A 23539-nucleotide genomic window follows, 5' to 3' on the forward strand; every position below is an offset into this window, starting at 1 on the left:
GCGTTTTCATTCCGTGGTGATTGTGATCCAAACCCATCCAGAGCCTGGTACAGCCCTCGTGCGTGTTTTACCCCCGTGTTTTTGTCTGGGCCAGCCGTGCTCCGAGGGCAGCAGAAACCTGCCCAGCAGCGCTGCCTTGGCTCAATGCCATCAGAGGTTGCCACCGACATCCCCAGGGTAGCCAAGAAAGAAGCCAAGGAGAGAGAAATCTCTCCCTTCCTGTCAAATCCTGATTTTTCCCATTGAACTTTTCCCTTTTTTCCTGCACGATGCAATCCTTAATTTTTTTTGGATGGCGATCCCAGCTTACGCACGCCCCTGTACCAGGCTCTGCGAGCAGCTAACAAGCTCTCTAAGGCAGCACGTTACAGGTCACATCCTCCCACAGCAACAAAGGACAGAGCGCGTTACGACACACAAGCTACGATTGTTATGAAGAGGTGAGAGCATTGCAAGGCAAACTGTACCTGATTGCCGAGGAAGAACTACGGAGGAGAGAAGTTGTGGAGGGATAAGGGTTGGGGAGGGGGGCGGGGAAGTCAAGAGCAAGAGGGAAGAAAAGAAAAAAAACAAGAAAAACATTTTATGGGATTAACAGTGCAATAATCACGAAAACCGTTAACTGCAGGGAGTTAGAAATCTGGGGGTTCTGCTACTTGGTTCTCGGGCAGCAGCCGCAGCTCGGCCCACGGCAATGTGCCCGGCGAGCCTGGGACTCGGCGCAGCTGGAGCGCTGCAGCTCAGCCCCTCCGTGCCGAGCCGTGAGTCCTGAAAACAACGCGCAGGAAACCAGGCGGGTTTGCTGCCAGCTTGCTTCAGAAGTTTACCTCGGTGAATAACTTGAAACATAAACACCGAGCCCGTTACAAAGAGATTCTTTAAGGAAATTATTCTCCTTCTTCAGGAGCGAGCTAAGAAAAACACGGGCGTAAGGTACACTCATCCACGAGAAGAACTTCAAGGGCAGCCGGCGGCGGCAGTGAATGCAGCACTTCATGCTGCCCTCCCCAGAACAGTGTCGCTTTTATGCTCTCCTGCAGCTCCCGGCATGGGGCACGCCCTGGGGCCGGGCACAGCGCTGGGCAAACGCGGCTGAGGCACCGCCGCCTCCCTGGGACGCGGTGTGACACGGGGCGAGGTCCCCAGGGGTCCCTGGGGCTGGGGCCAGGGCTCCCACCAGGCTGGGCACCACGGGGGGCTGCAGACAGCCCATGGGTAACCTCCCTGGGGACATTCGTGCTGCTGGGACAGCGTTCAGAGCCCTCTGCCTTACCCGGTATTTGTTCTCGCCGATCTGCTCCACTTGAAACCTCTTGGCACACTTGCACTGGGCCACTTGCCTGGTGACCTGCCGCCGATAAAAAAGAAAGGTAAGGGGCCAGGGTCTGAGTCTCCCTGACACAAGGCATTGCTTGGATAAAATACAAACCTAAGCAGCCTTTCTTTCAAATGCACAGTAGGTACCGGTGATACGTGGATGAATTGTTTTGGCTCAGCACCAGCACAGCTCTTTCTTCCCTCTTTGTTTCCCCCCCACCGCCAGCGTGCAGCCTGAACCACCCCAAACCACAGCGCCCGCCCCGCCAGGTGCTTCACCTCGTCTTCGATTTTGTCCGCGTCAGTGGTTGGGCGGTAGGCATCCTTGTTCGGATGGAGAGCAGCCACAAACTCGTAGTAATCGATGTAGCCGTCGCCGTCACGGTCAAAGATGTCGGCCACCGCGGTCATCTCCAGCTTTGTTGTGGGGAATTCTGGAAGGAGGAAGAAATGAGCAACCGGTGCGCAGACCTCATCCCTCAGAGCTGGGGACGTCAGGGCACGGTCTGCAGCCCGGTCCTCGAGCAGCAGCAGCCTCTCTTCACAACGAGGTGGCCGTTTTCTGAGCCCGTTTCAGGCAGACGGGGACTTACTAGAGGCCAGGATGCCATCGATGAACTCCTGCCGGGTGATCTTCCCATCCTGGTCTTTGTCAATGCGCCGGAAGAAGTCCATGACGCGGGACTTCTTGTGGTTCATCCAGCGCATGTACTTCTTCCGCCAGACATCGAAGTCGAAGTTTGCGAACTCCTTCAACTGGAAGGAGATCGAGAGTCAGTGTGGGAAATCCCTGGAGGAAAGGCACCCAGCTCCACAGCACCCTCTGCACCAGCCTCCCGGGGACCGTGCCCGGGCCCCCGCTAACACCCAGTGCCCGAGCTCCGGGAGGGCTGACCCCGGTGAGCCCCGCTCACAAGGGGCTGCTCGGACGGACTTCCCCGAACAGCACGACACACAGCGCAGCCCACAGCACCACGCGGACCGGGCGTCACGTCAGCACTGACACGGGATGAAGCGTCCCCCACGGCCGTGTACGGACACAGACGCAGAGCTAGCTACGTGCACACAGACGCACACACACCCGCCTCGCCGCACACCTCTGGGGCGTCTCCTCGCCCGCACCTCACCTGTCAACGCCCCGTGCTCTGCCAGGGGGAAACACCCACGGCTGCCAGCCTTGTGGGTGCTCGTCTCCCCTCTCCCTTTCCCCGTAAGCAGCACAGAAAGCTTTCTTGCTCATCTCCCAGGAAAGGCAGCAGCTGGGGCACATCCCAGCACTGCGAACCCTGGCAGCAACGCCCACGCCACCAGGCTGGGACAAGCCCCTCATCCTCCTTTTAAACTAACACCCCTTTTGACCACCCCCCCCCAAAAGGGCTCCCACAACCCCACCAGCTGAAAGAGCTTACAGCGAGGTAATGCAACAATTCTGAACATTTTAAAAAAAAAAAAAACAACAAAACAAACATTCCTGGAGTTAAAAGCAACAAAGGAAAAACATTAATACGCATAAACTGAACTGACCTACAGAAAAAGCAACGAAAAACAAAAACACTCACTTCTGGGCATAGCTGCTTTGTTAAGCGTAAATAAAAACAAAAATTACATTAGATGTTTGGAAAAGATATATACAGTAGCACTAATCAGTTAAACTAATTACTAGGAATAAAGCAGGCCTGGCTGTCATTACCTCGATAGATACCAACTGCAGGAGCACAAAGCAGTTCATTAATGTGCAGTTAATTAAAGAAGGCAGTTTCCAGCCGTAATGTTTTAGAAGTTTTTGTTTTTTTTTTTTCCTTTTTCTTTCGGCATTTTCAGAAAGGCAGCAGAACAGTCTGCGAGGCCCAGGCAACTTAAGCAGCAGCACTGATTTCAAGCACCTCTGGTGCCAGGGCGGCGCGCAGCCCCCGGGCACTGCTCCCCACCCGGCCGGGCAGCGCAGCCGTTACCTCCTCCAGCCGGTCCAGGGCATCGTTGAGCTTCCGCTGCCGCTCCAGTGCCAGCAGCCAGACCTGCTGCCAGCGGGCCGAGAGCTGGTTAATCCGGGGGTTCTTCGTTTCTGACTGGGAGATAATGGGCATTGCAGGGGGGGCAGCCTGGCTCAAAGATTTTCCTGGAAAAAGGGAGAAAATGCATTGTTTGAGGTTGCATCGATGGGTTCAGTCAGTCTGAGTGGTCAAGGACAAGCAGCAAAGAAATGCACTGTGCATTTCAAGCAGAAAGGCTCCCACAGCCCTGCTGCTCTCTGAACGGCAGCGCAGGCTGGAGCCGTGTCCCCAGGCAGGAGGACGGGGCAGGAGTTTGCACCCCAAGCCCTGCCAGAGCTCCCTGGCATCAGGGGATTCAGAGAACTGTGCCTTCAAGAAGCAATGTATGAAAAACAAATTAATTAAATAATAAATCACAAAAGAAGTGCAGAAAGAACCCAAAGAGAAGTGACAGTGTGCGCCTCCCAGCACCGCTGAGACAACCGAGACGAGGGCAGGCTCAGCACCACTGGCAGAGGTGGTTTTGTAATCGCCACCTGGATTCTCCCCTCCTGACAAGCTTCAACTGCCTTCCTGGTGGCTGTCAGTGCAGGATGCCTCGGTAATTGATAATCAGAGCTAATTATATGTATTCCACTTCCTCCCACCATAGCACATGTTTCCCTGAAGGGGAACGTACTGTTGCTACGGGACTTGTCGATGAACGGCCCGTGGGGGGGCTCAGTGGCTTTCCTCTTGTACGTCTTGGTGACCCGGTCCACATCCGGCTGTTTCCGTGTCATCTCCTCCATGAAGGACTGTCAAAACACAGAAGCAACAAGAGAATGTGAGCAGTTTCGAGACGGTTTTGGCCTCCAGCCACTGTTGCTTTGGATTCTCCCTGGACGTGCCGAGCCCACGGAGAACACAGGTGCGTTGAGGGATGTGGGCTCGCAGTCAGGCAATTGCACAGCTCTGACTTGAATCTGCAAACACCTGATTTCATCCCCTGGGCTGGCTTTGCTCCTAAGTGGCAGCTTGGGATGTGCAAGATGCTATTTTAACAGTGACTTAAACAGAATTCAGTGCCTCCCCCACAGCACGGCAGGAATAAAACCCTATTTGCCCTCTCCAAGGGCCTGCGATGCTCCCCATGGCACAGAAAAGCAAGCTTGCTTCAGCACAGGGTGTACCTGGTGTTCAGTGATGAGGGCTTTGACCTGATCGATGTTTTGTGGCATTGCCTCCTGATCCCGCTGAATCAGGGTGGTCTCAGCCCACTGGATCCAGGCCAGGAGCTCTTCCAGAAGCTCTGCGTTCGCCACCAGCTCTGAAAGCGCGGACTCCAGCCTCTGCTGGTGCTGCTTGGCCCATGTAAGAACCTGTTGGAGGAGCCGAGAGGACCATCAGCCCAGCAGGGGAAACCAGGGGGATGAAAAGCAACAACACGGGCACGCTCTGGGACCGGGCAGCAGCTCAGGGACACGCTGTCCCAGAGCTGACCATGCTGGCTGGACGTGAGCCTGTGCTCTTGGTGTTCCCTGCACAGTGCGGCCCTGGGGACTCACCTCCTCGAACCTGGCCCGGATGATGGTGATCCAGTGCTTGATGGTGGTGATGCAGTCAGGGTGGCAGGCGGCCAGGATGACCTCTCCCATCCCCACTGCTGCGTTCACGTCCACCCTCTTCTCCTCCACTTTCTTCATGAACTCCTGGGAGAGGGGCACACGTGGGCCAGGTGTGAAGGGCTGGCACACAGCAGGGACCACCCAGCCCTGCCAGCCCCCACCCTGCACCCACCTGCGAGCTCTGCATGGGAACACTTCTCATCAAAATTAATGCCCATATTATTTTCCAGCCAACTGGTGTCTTTTTTTTTTTTTTTTTAATAAAGCCAATTTAATTTCCCTTCATCCCTTGAAACACAGAACACGGGAACTTAAACAAGGCCCAAACGGATTATTTTGCAGTATTGTTGCCCACAAATTTTGCTCAGGTTGCTCTAAAAAGAGAAGGCAGAGAGCTGCCCCATGCTCCTGGCACCTGCCCGTGACCCCGAGGGCAGCTCCATGCTGCGATCCAGAGCTCCCTGTCACCTTGTGAACGTCGATGAGGGACTGCAGTGCCTCAGCATCGTCGGGAAGTGCTCCCCGAAAGCGCAGGGACTGCTCTGCTTCCGAGAGCCACTCCAGCAGCATGTGCACAGCCGTCCTGAACTCCTCTGCCTGCGGACACAGAAGCACATGCATCAGCCCTCCCTGGGACACGTGCCAGGCAAGTCACAGTTGGGAGCTGGACAGACAAGGGGCTGAAGGGGACTTTAAAACAAGAAAAAGAAAAGAGAAGAAAGACCTGTCTGTTGGCCTGGGCTTGCCCAGCACCAGCACGGGGCTCTGCAGCTCTGCCCTGAACCCACAGGCAGCGGTCATGCTCCTGGCCCTCTCCTTGGCACCAGCTGCGCTGCAGAACTTGGTGGTTTTTAAAAACAGCCCAGCTACCTGTGCTCTGGCCAATTTGGCACCTGGGTAGTTTATTCTGCAAATTGCCTAGTTGACATAAAATCTACGTAAGAGCCTTCTGACCTTTCTTTCAGCTCAAGTTCAGCTCAATGTCTTTTTCTTGCACTGGACTTTAGCAAAACGAAGCCTGAACAGCCTCTGATCAGCAGCCTATTCCCACCTGCCTGCTGCGCACATCAGCAAGATCTTTCCATCCTCCCTTTTCAAACAAGCCTTTATTGGCTCTTCATTGAGGAAAAGGTAAAGAACTGGTGCTGCTTTGCAGTTCTCACTGGTAACTGCTACAGGACTGGGGTGTCTTGCTTAGCCAGGAAATTGGTTGCCTCTGCCTGGGCACAGGGGAAGCGCCTGGCGCATCTTCTCCAAGGGAGGCGTTCGTGTCACACCCCAGGGCACAGCCCTGCGGCACGGGCAAAGCTCTCCAAACCCATTTCCCCTGGTAGCCTTTTGCTCACCTGCTTCAAGGCCTGTTCCAGGCGTGTTTGTTTCGACACAGACAGCTTGCACACCGTGTCCCAGCGGTTGCTCAGCTCTTGCAGCTGCACTTTCACCCAGGTGGTGTCATCCCGGCTGTTCTCGATGAGCTCCCGGCCGGAGCGCTTGAGCACCTGGACAGTCCCCGTGCGCTTCCCCAGCTCCTTCTGGAAGACCTGAAGGAAGAGCGGGCAAAAGCCAAATGGGTCAATCCCAGAGAGCTGTTTCAAGGGGGGTAAGACTGGGGGCCACATCTAGAATAGTTTGTAGCATGGGTTGTGCACCCACTGCTCAGCTAGGTGGGATGGCAGGCAGGCTGGGAGCTGCCCAGCACATGCAACACCTGAGCATGTTTCAACCTAAGTGCACATGGGCAGAGAACTCAGCACGGTCAAGGCTCTGAGAAGGGCAGGAGCCCAGACTTGCCACCATAGCACCCTGCAGAGTGGCCGTGACCCAGAGCAGAAAGCTCAGGCTGCAGCACAAGCAGCTGCTTTGAGGAGAAGCCCAAGCCCTGTCTGGAGATCTCATGTGTGACCTAATCCAAAACTGGGAGCGTCAGCTTCTGAGACACGCTGGAGAGAACTGCCAAGACCAAAGTTTATAGAGGACTATAAACTCAGCCACCTCTTCAAAATTAAATCCTCAACAGATCTATCTGGTAGTGTCTTGGAAGAACACAGCTCCAGGCCCTGAAACCATTCCAGGAACAGAAAAGTTTCTTCCCTCTTGTTCACCCTGTTTTTGCCCTCCTTGTCCACCTCAACGCAGTGAGACATGCAGCTCCATGGCGAGCTACCAGCTTTGGCTCCTCTATTGTTTGGCACTCAGGGAAGAGACGAGCTCTGCTCACATCCCCAAGAAGACCTGCAGAAAGAGCTCTCACCTTGTGAGCATCCATCAGGTTCATGACCAGGTCCAGGTCACCGTGGACAGGCTGGTCTTCAGCTAACTGGGGCTCCACCTTGTACAGCCAGTCTACCAAGGCCTGCAGCGCATCCATGAACTGGCCAGAGAACAAGAGGGCTTCTTCCAGCTTGTGCTGCCTGAAAAACAGATGTCCCCATGAACTTTCATGAACATCTCCTTTTGTCATTGCCCAGTAAACTTCTCCACCCTCCAACCACCCCACAAAATCACCATGTGCTCTCAGTCCAACCTCCCTTCCACTGCTCCCCGCTTTGCCAGCCCCTGGCAAACAAGCACTGCTGGTACAATACCAGGGGTGGATTTACCTTTCCACAGATTTGCCGCACACTGTGTCCCATTTATCCCGGACTTCTCCCAGTAAATTGTCCAGCTTTTGAGTGTCATCTGGAAGCAAGGCTTTTTCTTTGAGGGCTCTGCCCGTCCTGATGGTGGTGTCATAGACAGGCTGCTTTCCACCCAGCGTCTTCTGGAACTCCTGGGAACAGGGAGAGAAAACAAAACTGCTTCAGAAAGCCTGACCTCCCAAAGAAGATACATTGCTCTTGTGTGGATCCCTGTCTGTACGTTTTCCACTGCAGCAGTAAGCACGGCCATGCCTTTCCCCTGTTCTGAGAGCAGAGGAGATATTGCCCCGATCCCTCCTGACAAATTGCCCTCCCACCCCACGGCCAGTGCCAGTCTTGCATCATCAGAGCTCTACCTTGTGTTTGGAGAGCTGGAGCTTGATTTTGTCAGGATCATTGGAAATCTCCAGCTCGGAATCCAGGTGATTCTCTGCATCCTCCAGCCAATCAATCAGTTTCTTCCAAGCTTCGTGGAACTGCAAAGAAACAGAAGCAAGTTTGAAACTTCACACTGAAGCTGCCTCCAGTCCCGTTCTGATCTCAGGACCTCCTACCCCCAAGGCTGGCCGTGCCTCGGGGTCTGTCGCACCCTCCCCGTGTTCCTCACCTGCTTGGCTCGCTTCCTGGCGTCATCGAGAGCCCGGCCCCGCTCCACTGAGCGCTGCACGACCTTCTCCCAGCGGGACTGGACGCTCACCAGCAGATTCTTGATCAACACCACGTCCTGCTTTTGACTGAGAAACTTCAGCTGGTTCCCAGTTTGGTCCAGCTCAATGATGCGATCCCGATGAGCATTCACTTCGTTGGCGAACACCTGCAAACAGCAAAGAAGTGCTCCTATCTGTAAGGAGCCCTGGACGTGCCCACAAGCACCTTGTGCGTGAGTTGGGGTTCAGGTCCCACACTTGCTCCCACCACCCCGTGAAGCCGTCCTGCGCACCTTGTGCTCGTCGATCTGGGCCAGCACGGCGCTGAGGATGAGGCTGGGCGGGGGCACGATGTTTAGGCTCTGCTCGGCCAGCGTCAGCCAGTTGATGAAGTCCTGGAGGGAGTTCTGGAAGTCCGTAGCCAGGGCAAGCGCCTCCTCCAGCTTCGCCTACAGCAGTGGGGAGGGAGGGGGGAAAAAACCAACACTGAGGGCGAGAGCTCCCAATCTGCGGTTTCACAGACAAGGGCAGGCTTTGTGTCCCTGCTGAAACGCGCCTCTAATGGGAACCTTGTCAGCTCGGCCAGGAAACACGACTTGTTTACCAAGGCGAGGAGGTTTCAATGAAAGCCGCCGCTTCAGAATTGGTTTCTTTCAAAACCCATGGGGGAGAGTCGCACGTGAAAGGGGAGACAACTCCATTATCGACACACAAGCAGCTGCGTCACCCTCAGCTTCCCGAGAAAGGGATCACCATAGGAAGAGCTCTCAGTAAATGGGAGGTGGATGACATTTCGATGGCAACAGCTGCAGCACCACAAATTTATTCTGGGCTGAGGCCACCGCGTCCCTTGTTTTATCTCATCACTGGCCAAAACACTAGAATGGAGTCAGCTCAGAGGAGGATTTGGCCTGCTGTCTCACACAGAGGACCAACAAAGTGTGTCTTTCAGAGCTGCAGGAGGTTTCTTACCACCGCTTCTCAAAATTAATCCAAATGCAATTTTACTCTCATTTTCTATGTGATTTAACCAAATTTTACAACTATGTAGAAATAAATAACAGCTCAGCTCTCAGACAGCTTAGATGACAAATTCAACCTGACATTTAGATGACAAATTCAACCTGTGCGACCCAAGAGAGGTTATTAAAAAAAAAAACAACCCTCCTCTCCAGCCCTGTCTGGCTCCATGCACTGTCAGGGTAGAACAGAGCAGCAGGCAGGGGGCACCTGCTGTTGGACCAGCTCGTGGGGTAAGGATGGACGGTGTCTCTGCAAACACTACCTTTCTCTCCTCCATCTTGGTGCTGACCAGACACCACTTCTGCTCCAGCAGTGCTACGCTCTGCTCCGTCTTGGAGCCGGAGCCAGAGTCATCGCGGTTCAGCAGCATCAGTCGCCCCTTGGCCAGCAGCTGGCTGTACACATCCTCCTGGGCTTTCAGCTGGCTGTACAGCTCCTGCAAGCGAGGCAGCACCGAAGCATTAGACAAAGCAGGAGCTCAGAAAGGGGCTGCAGCTCGCTGCAACTCAAGGTGATGAGAAAATTAAGTTCTGGGCAGGCAGAACAGTGACAGCAGCGTGCCACTTTGAGCAGAGGATGGTGCTTAAAGCATTGTGATGCTTGTCCAGGCATCAAGTGCAAATTTATCTGTAAGAGAGCAGAGAAGCTCTCATCTCCCTTCCCATTAAACACATAAAGGAGAAGTTTTGATGCTGATATTTGACAGACAAAAGCTTGTGGAATTGAAAGTACTAAAAATCTGCCCCAAGAAATTACCATGTGGGCATTGAGCTGTTCCCGGGCAGTTTCTGGCAGACCTCCCGTGGGCTTCGATGCAGACAATTGGCTCTCCATTCTCGTTAGCCACAGGAGGAAGTCTTCAATCTCACCATGGAAACCCTGGGCCTGTTCGGGAACATATAATCGGCCACCATCAGATGACATCAGCCACCATTGATCATGCGCCAGGGTTAACGCTGTGCTTGCTTCAAAACCAGATAAAGAGGCAGAGCTGGATTGAACAGCGCGTTAAGAGGGGATGCACAAGGTACCCCCTTAACCATATCAGTCTGGCAAATAAACAAAACACAGTTGGTTTTGCAAACAAAAAAACCGCCTGCTTCTAAATCTCACTGTGAAGCTAGCGCATCTCTAGCTTGAGAAGGTAAAAGTCCCTCTGCGCTTCCACCATAAAGCCCCATCTTCTTGCAAGAGAGAAATAATTAATTTTCCAGCTCAGGTAACAAACACCTGTGGACTATTTTGAGGCAAAACCAGGGAAGATGCAGCACGCTGCTGATCTGCCCCAGGGCAGAGGAGGGGAGGTCAGCGCTGCGTGGGGCCAGCCGAGCTTGCACCCGCAGCAGTGCCTGATGCTGCTGCATCCCCGGGCAGGCACTGCACTGCTCCAGGACAGTTAGATGCAAAGCATGGCATTGAAAGCCCAGGGTCTCCAGCTCCTCTCCCCTTCGCTCCAGAAGCAGCTCCCCTCTGCGCAGGCCAGTACCTGCCATGTGCCCTGACCTGCTGGAGGGTGGACTGCAGCTGCTGCTCCCTCTCCTCCGTCTTCTGCAGCACCGACTCCCAGCACGCGTTCAGCTTCTCCAGGCGGTTCCGCAGGCTGCTGGCATCGTCCCCTGCGCTTGACTCCAGGAGCTCGTTGCCTGCTTTGTTCACCGTCTCCACGGTTGCTTGGTGGGCCAAGACATCGTTCTTCAGCACCTACATGAGACACGTTGGGCAAATGTTGGACATCTCCGTAAACACCCTGTTACTTCCAGCGTGCTCTTGCGGACTTGAACCAACTCAAACCCTTTATGAGAGAAAATTGTGCAACAGGAATGGATCAAAAAGTGACACAGAGAGAGACTACTCACATGGTGCTTTGCAAGTTCAACCTCGATGACTTTTGGGTCTCCATTGATGGGCTTCTGTGCATCGAGCAACTCCTCCGTGTGGGTCAGCCACGCCATCAGCTCTGCTAATGCGTGCTGGAACTGCCCAAGTGCCAGAAGAGCAGCTTCTAGCTTGTGCTGGGCAATGACAGGGAAGGAAAAGGAAAGTTTAAGTCAGGAAGGAGGGGGAGCATCTGAGTGAATTTCAACCCCGCACTGGTAAGAGCTCAGATCTCCTCTGTACCTGTCTGTGAGCAATTTTCTCGCCCAAATTCTCCCAGAGATGTTTCAGCTCTGTTAGTGGCTCCTTTATGATGTCTCTGTCTGTCTCATCTGTAGCTTTTTTTAGCATCAGTTCACCTTGGTGATTAAGCTTTTCCATCTCAATCTGCTGCTGGTAAACCTCCATTTTAAACTCCTGCCAAAACAAGCAGGACAAAAACCAGAACGAAATGAATCATTCGAGCGAGAGCTCTGCGATGTAAAGCAAGCACCAGAGAAGCGGCCCGACTCCACCCGCGTACCTTCATCTCGTTCATTTGCTCCTTAACTGTGTTGAGGTCAGTGCCGACAGGAGACATGTTGCAGAGTTTAATCACAGCATTATCCAGCCAGTCAAACATGGCCTGAAATGAGTGCAGACACCGTTAGCAAAAGGAAAGGCAAACAACGCTCTCCCACAGCCAGTTGGAAAAATGGGGCAGGTGCCCCCATCACCACACAGCCACCTAACTTTCCCCTGGGGGGCAGAGATGCCTGCCTCCAGCACACACTTCTGCGAGGTCTTTCACCTCCCTGCTTCCTCTATAAGAAAGCGATGGCAGCCAGGCTCATCCTGCTCTGCTGTGCAGAAGCAAAGACAGACTTGGAAAAACAAATGCAGTCAAACATTTGCTATTCTTTGGAGCTGGCTGGTAAGATCAGGGTCTAACAGAGGCTGTAAACAGTCTCACAGGAGACATTTTCCTGCCTTGCAGTACTGCAAATCCTAGTACAGCTTCAGGGAGGGGATTCACGGTGATGTTCCCACATCTACCCACCACACATAAACAGCCCTATCTCTTACTTGAAGAGTGTCTTGGTACTGCACAGCCGACTGCATGGCTTCTTCGAGCTTTTCAAGCCTTTCCTTCCAAGTTTTGTTTAGATTTTCCCACGCATTGTTCATCTGCAGAACACAAGATTGCCCACAAAATTTGTTAGGCTTTTCCACTTGAGCTCTCACTTGCTCCTACCTGATTTTATCTGAATGAGGGACTGCTGTTCTTCCTACCTCATCAATGCTCTTTTTCACTTCTGGTTTCTCAGTTTCGCCACAGGCAAAAATTAAATCAGTTCCAAGGAGTCGGATGAACTCCAGCTCTTCATGCAAGCCATCCGTTTCCTCCTTAATAGTCTGCATACAACATAATGGCGAAAGGAAAATGTTTATTATTAAATGCTCTTCCAAAAATTCCCCACAAATAGGAGGGCTAAAGCGTGGAAAGTCCTTTCTGCGCTGGATATGTCCTGCATCCTGGCCAGCAGCTCAAGGCCAGACCCCAGGGCTACATTACAAAGCAAGCAGATGGGTGCCCTGCTCACCAGCACTGCTACCGCCAACCTTTTCTGCTCCCACCTCTGGCCAGAGTGGCAAGGCAGCTGTTTGCAGGGTTTGGGGGAACTAAAAGAAGGAATTCTGTATTTAGCTTGATGTGAGCCTGAACTGCCTCACTGAAGATGCTGTTTACAAGAGATGTACTGTTTACAGGAATACTTTGTCAATACAGGAATTAGTTTTTGAGACTCAAAAGTTGCAAACCAAAGTCAGAGTGGTTATAAAACAAAAATAGAAAGGACAAACTTAGCAAAGAGCAACATAACGTAACACGCCATCTCCCCAAGGTCCAAGCCCAGTCAATATGCAAACACCTGAAGTGGATTTCACCATTTACTTGAAACAACCACACGACAACATACAAATCCAAGCCCATCCAGCTTTACACTTATCTCCACTCTAACCAAAATCTAAATATACACTTCCCACGCTAGACAGCACTCAGATGCCTTCTACACAGACTGGGAGCAGAACTGTGCAAACTTCCACATCACTCAAACATGTGGGCACACAACTCTGACCGCATGCTTGATAAACTTTCCAAAACGGTAGTAAAAAAAGTGATTTAAGCATTATTTCCTTGTCTGGAACAGGGGGTGGTGGAGGTGGGGAGGTAAATGTAAAATACACTTCTGTTTTTTCCCTGCAGTTCCAAATTACAACAGAAACGTTTCATAATCTGACTGCCTACAAATGTGTTCTACAGACACGTTTGGCCATGCTCATATTTAAGACCTATCCCAATCTATCTTACAAGGTGGGTGCAAACAAGCTCCAGACAGAGGAACAGTCCCATGGTCCTCACCTCTGCTGCTTCCACCTGCTGCTTGATGATGGACGGGTCAATGCCTGGGCTCTCCAGGTCATGAACGATGTCCTGTGTGTCTTTGATGGTAGTCAGGAGGGCTGCCATGTCATACCAGAACTTCTCCGCAAGCTCCAGGACATCAAGGAACTTCATCTCACGTTCCTCCGCCCGGGCTTTGATGTCTTCCCAGAAGAAGACCATCTGATCCAGCTTATCCTGGATTACTGAAAGTAGGAAAGAAAACAGTCAGTCAAGGAGAAGACTGTCTTATCTTGCCCCAAGGTAACATTTTTACAACTCAAAAGCATTTTACAAAAACTTTCCACTTAGAAATAGCCAACAGAATATTCAAATGGGAACTAATGGCGGATGGGGCTATCAGAGCATTAACTATGAGGGATACTCAGAGACAGGAGAAACCCTGGCTTGCAGAAATTAAGCCTTTATTTATGTGCAGGCAAGCTCAGGACAAATTTGTCCACATACTCTCCTCCAATGAACCTCTGTTCAGGCCACCTCTAGCGTGAAGTCTATGCTCACTCAGTTCATGAGGTGGCTGTTGAGCTGCCAGCCAAGGTGCCAATTAGTGCCAATTGTGTTGACAGGTCTTTTTGTGCTGGGGATGTTCCTTCCCTCCATTAGGAGCTGAATCAACACCAACAAATTGTTTCATTGGGGACCACCAACAGTCGCCACAAGAGACCAACTCATGGCGATGGCTCAGCCCAGCTGAGCTGAAACCTCAGCCTGAGCAGTCACATATACAGAGGAGAAACAATTCTCCTCTGGCTGATACCACCCCGAGATACCTTTCGCTGCCAGGTCCTTGTCTGTTCCCTGCGATCTGCCGATCAGCTCTTCCCCGCGGCGTTTCAGAGCCTCGAAGGAGGGTTGCAGCTTCTCCAGCTCCACCGTGGCGTTTTTGTTCTCGCTGATGCACTCCCGGATCTTGTCGACCTCAGCGGGAATGAGGGGCGGCATGCGCAGGCGGGAGGAGAGGGTCTCCAGCGTCTCCAGCATCGGCTCGATCTTGTCATGGAACTGGGGAGGAGCAAGTCCATTAGGGCAGGTGAGATGAGATTAAACAGCACTGCATCACTCCCTGCCTGTGCAACAGCCCTTAGCGCTGCGCCCAGCGGCCTCTCGGAGAGGACAAAGATTGCCAGCAACAGCAATTACACCTGCAGCCTCCTGTTCATGCCTGCCTCGGCTCTTATTTGCTGCACACAGCCCTGGGCTGCACCAACTCAAAGGAATCCAACCCTAAGTCAGCCAAACACACTCACAGCACCGGCACAGGCAACTGTGAAACCAAACACGGCAGCGCTTTGTGATGATGTTCAACCCGTAACATTAACGTTTTGACTGCTGTCCCGCTGCTGGAAGATGGGCAGTGTGACACGAAAACCAAATCCCATTTGTTTTATCATCTGTGCAGAGATGCTGCTGGAAGAGCGCCTGTGTTTGGGGCTGAAGGAAACCTCAGCTTGGTGCAACGAGAGCAAGAAAACCACCCCGGCACGGTCAGGGGGAAACGGGGGAAGGCTGCATGCACACAGGGAGGAGCAGAGTGAGCTGCCAAGGAACGGGGGCTTCAACAAAAGCAAAATCAGAAAGCCAAGGAAGAGGGTCTAGCACAGTTTGCTTTTTTTTTTTTTTTTTAAATATACATATGGCTTTATGTTTTTTTTAATGAAGAAAAGTCAACTTTGGCCTGAAAGACACCAAGTCATCTCTGCTGGTGAGAAGGAGGGCAGCCCTGCTGCACCGGGCTGCCAGCCCCGGTGCTCCTCATGTCTCCCCCTGCAGGATGCCAGCATTGGCTTTTGCCCAGTCCCAGCTAACAGCAGAGACGAGATGGGATCTTGTGCAAAGTTGATCATGGGCACGCTGGCTTAGCCAACAAGCAGAAGCAAATGGGAAGTTCAGCTAGAGCAGAAAGCTCTGTGCACCAGTGCAAACCGCTTCAAAAGCGAAACCTCTGCTTTGCATGAAGCATTCCCAGTGGAAGCTGGCCACGGCTGAAACCAGGCAGCAATGCAACAAAAGCCATCTCAGAAACGTGACTTTTTTTCCCCCTCAGTTAGTTCTTAAGCAAGTTCAGCTGAGCTGTGCATGAACCAGAAATAAAAGCCTGGGTGTAAAACAGAATCGTTTCAGCCCAAGGAAAGAGTGTAAATGAATGTCTACCATGGTGGGGCTTACCTCTGTAATCTGCAATGGTGGGGCGTAGTCAACACAACAATGAAATGGGACCATGTGGGGAAGACAGGAACAGGCAGCAACACACACAGATAACACATTCCACAATGTGAGTGAGAGATGAGACGGGAGGGATGTGTGGGGGGGAAAAACTTGGAGTTAATACAAGTGCAAACCAAGAGAAGTGACTAAACAATACAGGAATAAAATAAAATTAAAAAAAAAAAAAGACACCCAGACATGACAAAAACCAACTGCACTACAGTAACACTGGGTGAAATGAAACATAACTAAGAACCATAAACCCTGAACCTGTGTGGCAGAAACTCGTTACCCCCTTATGACCTTTAGCACCTACAATCTCTGCCCTTCCTTTCGTATCTCTGATCCTGCAGCCACCAATCTGTAGGTCTCCTCTAGAGATGCCCAGACCCTGGAGATGGCAATTAGCTCTCCCATACAAACGATCCTGCGGCTGTTCACACACAGCAGTGCTTTGCTTATCAGAAATTAAACTTATCACTCTGAGCTTCTTAAGGAGGCTCTCTGGGCCCTCCCAACCTTGGGTGGATGCCAAAATAGCCCCTTTGAATGAGCATCATTATGAGGGTTGTAAAAATTTATTGCTCTATTTACCATGTCTAGATTCAAACTCCTTCTCCCCTCCTTCTGCGGTCAGTACTGAGCAGGGGCCCTGCCCAGCAGTCAGCTGAAAACTACCCTGAAGGTGTCTGCCTATGTTGTGCCCTATAAAGGGTTTTACAATCCTAGCGTAGGAATAAAACTGCATTTCAAAGCACGTGGCTTCCCCAGGGGACTGCAATAAACGCTTAGCAGACTTGGCTGCTTGGCACCCCAGAAGCGTACCTGAGTGGACTGCGAGACAGCTTCATCGAGCGCAAGAGCCCGCTGACACACCTCCTCCTTGATTTTGGCGTACATGGCCTCTGCTGTTGAGTACTTTTTCTGCACCATCTCCCCTTCCTCAGGGTTGAGGTCCTTGAGCTGTGGTCCGATTTTCAGCAGCTTGTCAATGTGAGGCTTATGTTCAGCAATAGACTCTCTCAGTTGCTAGGGAATAAGATGGGGGGGGGAAAGACAATTGTTTAGAAGTCTACTGAGAGCTGCTGCCTATTTATTTCACACAACACTCAAAAGAGCCACGATTGCATTTGGTAGTGCACGCACACCACGGATTTCTTGACCCAGCATGTGCCGAACACGTGGTGCTCGGCTCTTCCCATGGTGTACACAGGCACGCCGCCCCACTCGAGCTGCCCCACGCAGCTCTGTCTGTTGACCCTCCCTGTGGTCCCCAAGGGGATGACAACAAAAACTTCCTTTGCATCTCTCTACCCTAAAAGTACAATGCTCTTCTCCATACTGCAGTCAGGCAAGAGATCCAGAGACAACCAGGCTCCCCTGGGTTTCATCTGTATTTTAGTAAGAAATGATCCAACCTATCTAGTGATTCCCAAGTGGTATGACCAAGGCACCCTTGTGTTACATAGGTATGATCCCCAGAAAGAAAAGAACAGGGAAAAAAAACAAAACAAAACAGAAAAATGGCCCACGCTGGCCCTGTGAGTGCTGCACCTCCATTCAAGCCAGAAGTGCTGACCCAGCAATAGCTGGCGCAGGAGCTGCGGGCTCAGCCATCGCCTTACCCTCATGTCCTCCTGCTGCTGCTTGAGCTGCTCGTGGTCGATGGCTGGAGGGGGCAGCTGCGAGATCAGGGCCTGCGTTTCCTCAATCCAAGGGTTCAGCTCCTCGTAAGTCTCCCAAAACTGGTTCACCAGGACCTGCGCACGCTCCAGACGAGCGTAGCGCTCTGAGTTGAGCTGGCTCACGGCTTCATACTGCTGCACCAGGGACTCTGTTTTCTCCTAAAAGGAACGGGAGGAGAGTTAGCGATGGATGCAAAAGGGCACAGGAACACTGCCAGACGCACGCTGTGAGCTGGAAGAGCAGGAGGTGCGCTCGGTGGCGTCGATCCACGTGCACAAACTGTAATTCCAATTAAAGCAGCCTCAGAAATCTCACTACCCTCCTTCCCCAAACACTGCAATAAAAATACTGCAATAAAAGAGACTAATAAATATAAAGAGATCTCTGCTAAGTGTCACTGGTGGGAATTCCTGAAGATGGAGTAATTTTAAACTGCTTCAGACTGTGCAAGAGCCGAGCGCTCGCCTTCTCCCCGCCTCGTCTCCCCCCCAGCACTAAATATCAGTGAGGCTCACCTGGAGAACAGCTTTTTGTTCTTCCCCACACGTCCCAAAGATCTCGTTGCGCTGGCTGAACAGTTCATCCATAGAGTCTTTGTGCCGAATAATGTCGATGGAAAAAGCCTGCAGAAAGGAATGTCCAAAGAAAGGGAAAGAATGAGAAGGGAGCCTGACCACCCCTCCCCAGCCCCGTGAGGGGCCCTCCCGCCCCGCCAGGCTGCCCAGCCCCAGCACCATGGAGATGGCACGAAACTCAGCACCAGCATCCCGTGGCACACCGAGCATCTGGCTGAAAAGGCAGATAACTGCATTGCTTTCTCACTGCTCATCTATTCTAACCTCTCTCTTTCAAAGGCCTGAAAATGGCACTCGATATTAGGTGTCAGGTCAGACTCCAAGCAACTTCCACACCCAGGTCATCATCCCACAGATCAGAAACCCACGGCTGCCCTGCATGCAGCCCCCCCCCAAAACGCCAGGTAGCAGTCAGTCAGTCTAACACTGCTGTGCCTCGGGGAAGAACGCGAGGGCACACGTTTGTGTGCAGGTCCCTGGCCCAAGGGCTCCCTGCCTGCACAGGACAAGCTCCACCACCCATTTGTGATCAGTTCAGCGAATACTTCAAGCCCCCCAAACCATGCTCTCCAGTACTGTGTCTACCCATAACTTCGCCATTCCCCAGGTCGACATGATTAACAACATCCACAAGCAGCGGGGAGCCAGGCTGAGCTCAATTTAACTTAATGCTCAATGCTTCAGTCCCCGTCCATTATAACAATGTGTTGTGTGTTTTTTTTTTGTTTTAAATGCACAAAATCCAATAAGCATGTACGCTGCTCTGATTGCTGAGGCTGGTGTGGGAAGAAAAGGGCCGTTTATTTAAAGTGCATGTTCTTTCAGGCATGAGCTCATCTCGAAGATATATAAAAAAAAAAGGCAAAAAAAAAAAGCTTCTCTTTGTTCCATAGCTGGCTGCCGCAAGTGAAACTAGGAGTCCCCCACTGGAAGGAACAATGAGCAGAAAGCAAATGTAAAAGTACCCTCATTAATCAATAGGTACAGCTCTCCAAGCTGCTCCTGCCAGCAGTGCCTGCAAGACACAGGTAGAGCTCGCTGCCGTGGCCGGGGCAGAGCCCTGGAAGGAAGGAACACCTCCCTCGAGGGCAGCCCGGGCAGGAGCAGTGGCCTGGCCCCGAACAACCGGGCAAGTCGGGCACAGCACCGAGGTGCGGCCCCGGCGACCCCAGCTCGCTCCGTCTTCAGCTCGTACGAACAGCTTTCTGGCACCCCGAGCTGCTCAAGGCTCTTCAGATGTCCAACACTTCATTTGTCTAAAGCCTTCTTCTCCCTCCTTTTTCCTTTTACATACCCAGGGCACATGTTGCACCTCTCTTGGAGCTCTGGGCTCAGCTGTACAAAGACCAGAAGCCCCTCCAGAGCTCCGCTGCCCTGACAGACAGCCCTAGCCCCAGCCCCAGCCCTCCCTCCCACTGCCCACAGACCACCACCTCCGCGCCTACCCGCTCCTCCTGGCAGCCGCATGCACGCCGCTCCTACCTTCTGCACCTGCAGCTGGGCCGTCGTCTGGTCCTGCTCCAGCCGAATGGGACCGAGAGCCATCAGTTTCCGCTTGGTCTCAGCGACCCAGGCCAGCTCCGCATCGGCCGCCTGCTCATACTGGTGGAGGGAGAAGGGAGGCTGCTGTCAGCCGAGGCCGCGGGGCAGAGCGGCCTCTGGGCCCATCTCTGCTCTGGTTTGAGCAGAGCGGGGCAGGGAGCTTGCTGTCCCTACCAGCATGGACCCAGGGCACTAGTGACATCTACATCCTTGTTGCAAGGGTTTAAAAAACAAGGGCCCTTCTGAAAGATGTAAGTGGTGACCCCACACACCCTGACCCTGTGCCTGGAAGGCCAACAGCTGAACACCTGCACAGAGGCCGCATTAACACAGCCACGTGCACTAACACACACATCCTCTATTGCAGGAATGCCTGCCAGCACAGGCCATGGCTTTCTGACAGAGAGCTCCCCTCTGCTGAGGGCAGCCAGGGCCATGGGGATGCTCCTGCGGCAGTTTTGGGCTCGGGGCATCATGGTGACACAGCAAGCACAGGGATGCTGCCACCTTCCTCCACACCCTCTCCATTTGCGGGGCAAGGGACAGCTCTACTTTACACGATAATTTTGCTTGCACATTCAGTTCTGTGGAGGCAGCGCTCAAAGCCAAACAGGCAGTTATTCGTGGCACTCCACAGCCTCCACTCCATACAGAACGAACCTTTCCGAGCAGGCTGCTACCCTGGAACAACCTCATGCTGTCACAACAGGATGGCAGCCGTCCTGCCCGGCGGTGTGCAGGCCCTCCCGCTCCCACTCATCCCAGAAACCCTCCTGGAGGCCCTGGAGTTCATCAAATTACCTGCTGAGACCTCTGAATAGCAGCATCTATCTCCTCCACCCGCTGCTTGATGGTGTCGCTGACCAGCTTGTAGCGCTCGTTGGTGTCCGAGACGAGTTTATCCAGCCCCTCGCGGGCTCGCCAGGGCACCAGCTCCAGCAGTGCTCGGCTCACCTCATTCACTGTGTCCAGAACGAGCCGCTGCTCCATCACCTCCTTCTTCAGCTCCTGGGGAAGGCACACACGGACACATGTCCTTCTGGTGGCAGTGCCAGCTACCCGGGCAGACCTGGCTGCTGGGTTTGCAGCGGTTTTGTGACCGGGTTCCTCCCCTTCTCCCTGCTGGCACGAGCTCTCCAGCCCAGCTGTTCTCAGAGCCAGCACGTGCATGGCCTGGCGGGTTGGGCTGCTCACTAGCAGATGTGTGAGTGCCGAGGAGGCGGAGGAGGAGGGCGGCTTCCCCACGAACACAGCGACACGCAGCAGTCACCAGCTCTGCACTAAGGAGCAATGGGCTCCTTTGTTCCCATCCCCACCTAACACGGTCCCAGACCGCCTATCCCACGCTCCCTGCCCAGGCACCGAGCAAACCTCGTCAGCTCTCCTCCCACACAGCCCTCGTGTCCCTGCCCCCTGCTTGCTGCGTCGCTGCTCCCCACCTTCTGCCTCTGCTGGAACTGTGGTATCTGCTCGCCGGCCGGGGACTGTCCCCCGCTGGATGCCAGCTCTTCCTCCACTTTGCTCATCCAGGAGTTGAGCTCCTCGTGCGTGGACTGGAACTTGGTGGCCAGCTGGCGAGCCTGCTCCAGCGTGCGCAGCGCCTTGGAGCTGGTGGCGGTGATGTCCGAGTAGCGGGTCTTAATTCCGTCCAGCTTCTCTTGGATGAGCAACACCTCCTCCCCTGCGGGACACCAAGAGGGGCTGAGTGACGCCAGGCAGAGGGAGCTGCAGGGGGGTTTGAGCAGCCAGCTGCCCTGTCCCCCATTGTAAATAGCTACTTTCAGTCTCACTTTTCTGCACGTCAGTGAAGCTTAGCAGCCTATTTTTACAGCCAGGAAGCTACTCTCAGAGCTGACACTTTCTGCCAGCCAGTGTAACGGCCACCTCCTGCCTATAATAGGAAGGAAATGTGCTGTGAAGCCTCTCTTTGCCACAAGCCCCAGAGCCACCAGAACTCAGCTCTCAGCTAATATGTCACAGCTCCACAAGAAAAGGTCCAATTCACTCTCTACTGTTATTTCCGAGGGGACAGGAGATTGCAAGCCAAATTCTTTGTAATTCCTCTTCCTGCTCCAGGGCTCCCACAAGGACAGAGGTCTGCACATCTGCTCAGAGCAGACCACATCTGAAGGAAATGCATTGCCCCGACCTCTCTTCCCACTCATAAACACAAACTCACACCCACGTGGCAACAGCAACAACTGCTTAGTATGGGAAAGCAATATTAGGAAAGGGTTTGGTGTATTTTTAACCTCTTTCCATGTGATTTAGCAGCTGGATGCAAGGAGAAAACCCTGCCTAGTGTTAGAGGGCTGCTCCGTGCTGAGAACTGCCGAGCAGCCAGTTGGAATTGCCACTCTCAGAGCTGGGGGTTGGTATTTGGGATTTACTAAGCCGGAGCACGTGTGGCTCGGCATCCAGGTCTGGCTGTACAACAGCTACTTTGGGAATTTTCTGTCAGCTCTGAGGGACGGCAGCCTCCTCTGCACAGACCTCCCAGCAAGCACAGTGCAGGGGACGGGCGCTTCCCAGACCCCTGCCCGTCAGCCAGAGCACGCCCAGCTCCTGGCCTTACCTGTGGTTTGCTTCAGAAGAGCCTGCCCATTTCTAATGGCCTGGTCCACATTCTTCTTCCTGTTCACAATTTCCTCGTTCAAAGCCTGGACAGAAAGGCAAACTGGAGTTAACCTTTCGCATGGTCATCTCTGTGTCCTGCCGGCCAGCATCAGACAGATGCTAAGAGAGCAGGACCTGCTGGCACAGCAGGGGTGGACAACAGATCTGACTCCAGTCCAGTCAACATTCTCCTGCTGTGGGACTTATTGGAACTTCTGGGACCAATCTCAAAAGCAAAACCCACCCCAAACCCTAGGGTATGTATTACTGAAGAACTTACTCTTGAAAAGAGCTTTCACAGCCCCCACGGAGCGGAAGCAGACTGCTTCCTTGGTGGCCAACCTAGTTTGGAAAACCCACCGGGCTTTTCAAATTCACATTCTTGGAAACAGCAAACAGCTTTCTAAAGGCACAGGGTGGCCAAGCTTGCTCAGACATTGTTCACAAAGCAAATGAATCATTTGAAGTTTCCCCTGGGAAACCCGTTTTTTGGGCTTCAATTATTGTTTTTAGCACATGAAATCTCTTTACACTTCTCCAAGCCTAGAAAAGTCAAAGCTTGTTCTGCTGCTGGTTAAAATTAAAGTCAGACCAGAAACAAATGAAAAAAAGCAAATAAATGCAACAAAATAAATAACATAAACGTGGAAGAAAATGGAAAATACCAGCTGGTCAGCATGCTGCTTCTGCAGGACGTCCCGTTTGTAATCCTTTACGGATACCGAGCCGAGCTTGTCCTCGACCTCAGCCAGCCAGTTGAGCACTTCCACCTCCTCCTCCCCAAAGAGCCTCGCGTTACACAGGGCCTGCTCCAGCAGCGCTGCCTTCCGGCAGCACCGCTCGCGGACCTCGCCGTAGCGGCCCTGCAGAGAGTCCAGCTTCTCTGCCAGCAGCCTCTGCTCGGCGGCACAGCTCAGGGCGGAGAGGCTCTGCCCGACTCTGACCGCCTGAGCCACGTCGGCCGCCTGGCTCTCTATCTCTTCCTCTAGAGCCTGAAAGCCGGGAGGACAAAATGGACAACGAAACAAACATGAGTGAAAAGATGAGATAAAAACAAAACAAAACAAAAAACACAGTCAAACAAAGGGGAAACAGAAATGATGAATGCAACTGAAGGAATGACGGAGATGCAAAACCCACCCGTGAACGGGCAAAGTATACTAAAAAAAAAAAGTTTAACAGAAACATGAAAACGGGAGTGTTTTTTCTATCCAGAAGCAGATACATTCCTCGTGAGGTACACTGACATCAATTAAATATTACCCACATCGGTGGGCTAGGGTTTGCAGCCTTCTCTGCACATAGAGCGGCCTGCATAGGCTGCTGACCCTATGGAGAGGATCCTCTCTGATCACCACCAAGGCTCGCTGGTG

General features: G+C 52.9%; 1 protein-coding gene across 1 annotated transcript in view; it reads right to left on the reverse strand.

Moving 5' to 3' along the window:
* Positions 1-23539, reverse strand: part of MACF1 (microtubule actin crosslinking factor 1) — a 117145-nt gene that overhangs the window by 7584 nt on the left and 86022 nt on the right. The window contains exons 63-95 of the mRNA XM_050715157.1: positions 22832-23158; positions 22126-22210; positions 20990-21231; positions 20352-20558; positions 19491-19610; positions 17949-18056; positions 17373-17591; positions 16573-16776; positions 14313-14544; positions 13501-13727; positions 12372-12494; positions 12165-12266; positions 11623-11724; positions 11343-11516; positions 11081-11236; positions 10728-10925; positions 9981-10109; positions 9487-9660; positions 8495-8650; positions 8162-8368; positions 7911-8030; positions 7516-7685; positions 7167-7326; positions 6262-6456; positions 5384-5512; positions 4856-4999; positions 4481-4669; positions 3988-4105; positions 3270-3433; positions 1911-2073; positions 1597-1751; positions 1274-1348; positions 468-485 (exon numbers count right to left, since the gene is read on the reverse strand). Of these exons, the coding sequence (XP_050571114.1) occupies positions 468-485; positions 1274-1348; positions 1597-1751; positions 1911-2073; positions 3270-3433; positions 3988-4105; positions 4481-4669; positions 4856-4999; positions 5384-5512; positions 6262-6456; positions 7167-7326; positions 7516-7685; positions 7911-8030; positions 8162-8368; positions 8495-8650; positions 9487-9660; positions 9981-10109; positions 10728-10925; positions 11081-11236; positions 11343-11516; positions 11623-11724; positions 12165-12266; positions 12372-12494; positions 13501-13727; positions 14313-14544; positions 16573-16776; positions 17373-17591; positions 17949-18056; positions 19491-19610; positions 20352-20558; positions 20990-21231; positions 22126-22210; positions 22832-23158 (5292 nt within the window). The remainder of the gene's footprint in view (positions 1-467; positions 486-1273; positions 1349-1596; positions 1752-1910; positions 2074-3269; positions 3434-3987; positions 4106-4480; positions 4670-4855; positions 5000-5383; positions 5513-6261; positions 6457-7166; positions 7327-7515; positions 7686-7910; positions 8031-8161; positions 8369-8494; positions 8651-9486; positions 9661-9980; positions 10110-10727; positions 10926-11080; positions 11237-11342; positions 11517-11622; positions 11725-12164; positions 12267-12371; positions 12495-13500; positions 13728-14312; positions 14545-16572; positions 16777-17372; positions 17592-17948; positions 18057-19490; positions 19611-20351; positions 20559-20989; positions 21232-22125; positions 22211-22831; positions 23159-23539) is intronic.

Source organism: Cygnus atratus, chromosome 23 (assembly GCF_013377495.2).
Source record: "Cygnus atratus isolate AKBS03 ecotype Queensland, Australia chromosome 23, CAtr_DNAZoo_HiC_assembly, whole genome shotgun sequence".
Classification (NCBI taxonomy): Eukaryota; Metazoa; Chordata; class Aves; order Anseriformes; family Anatidae; genus Cygnus; species Cygnus atratus.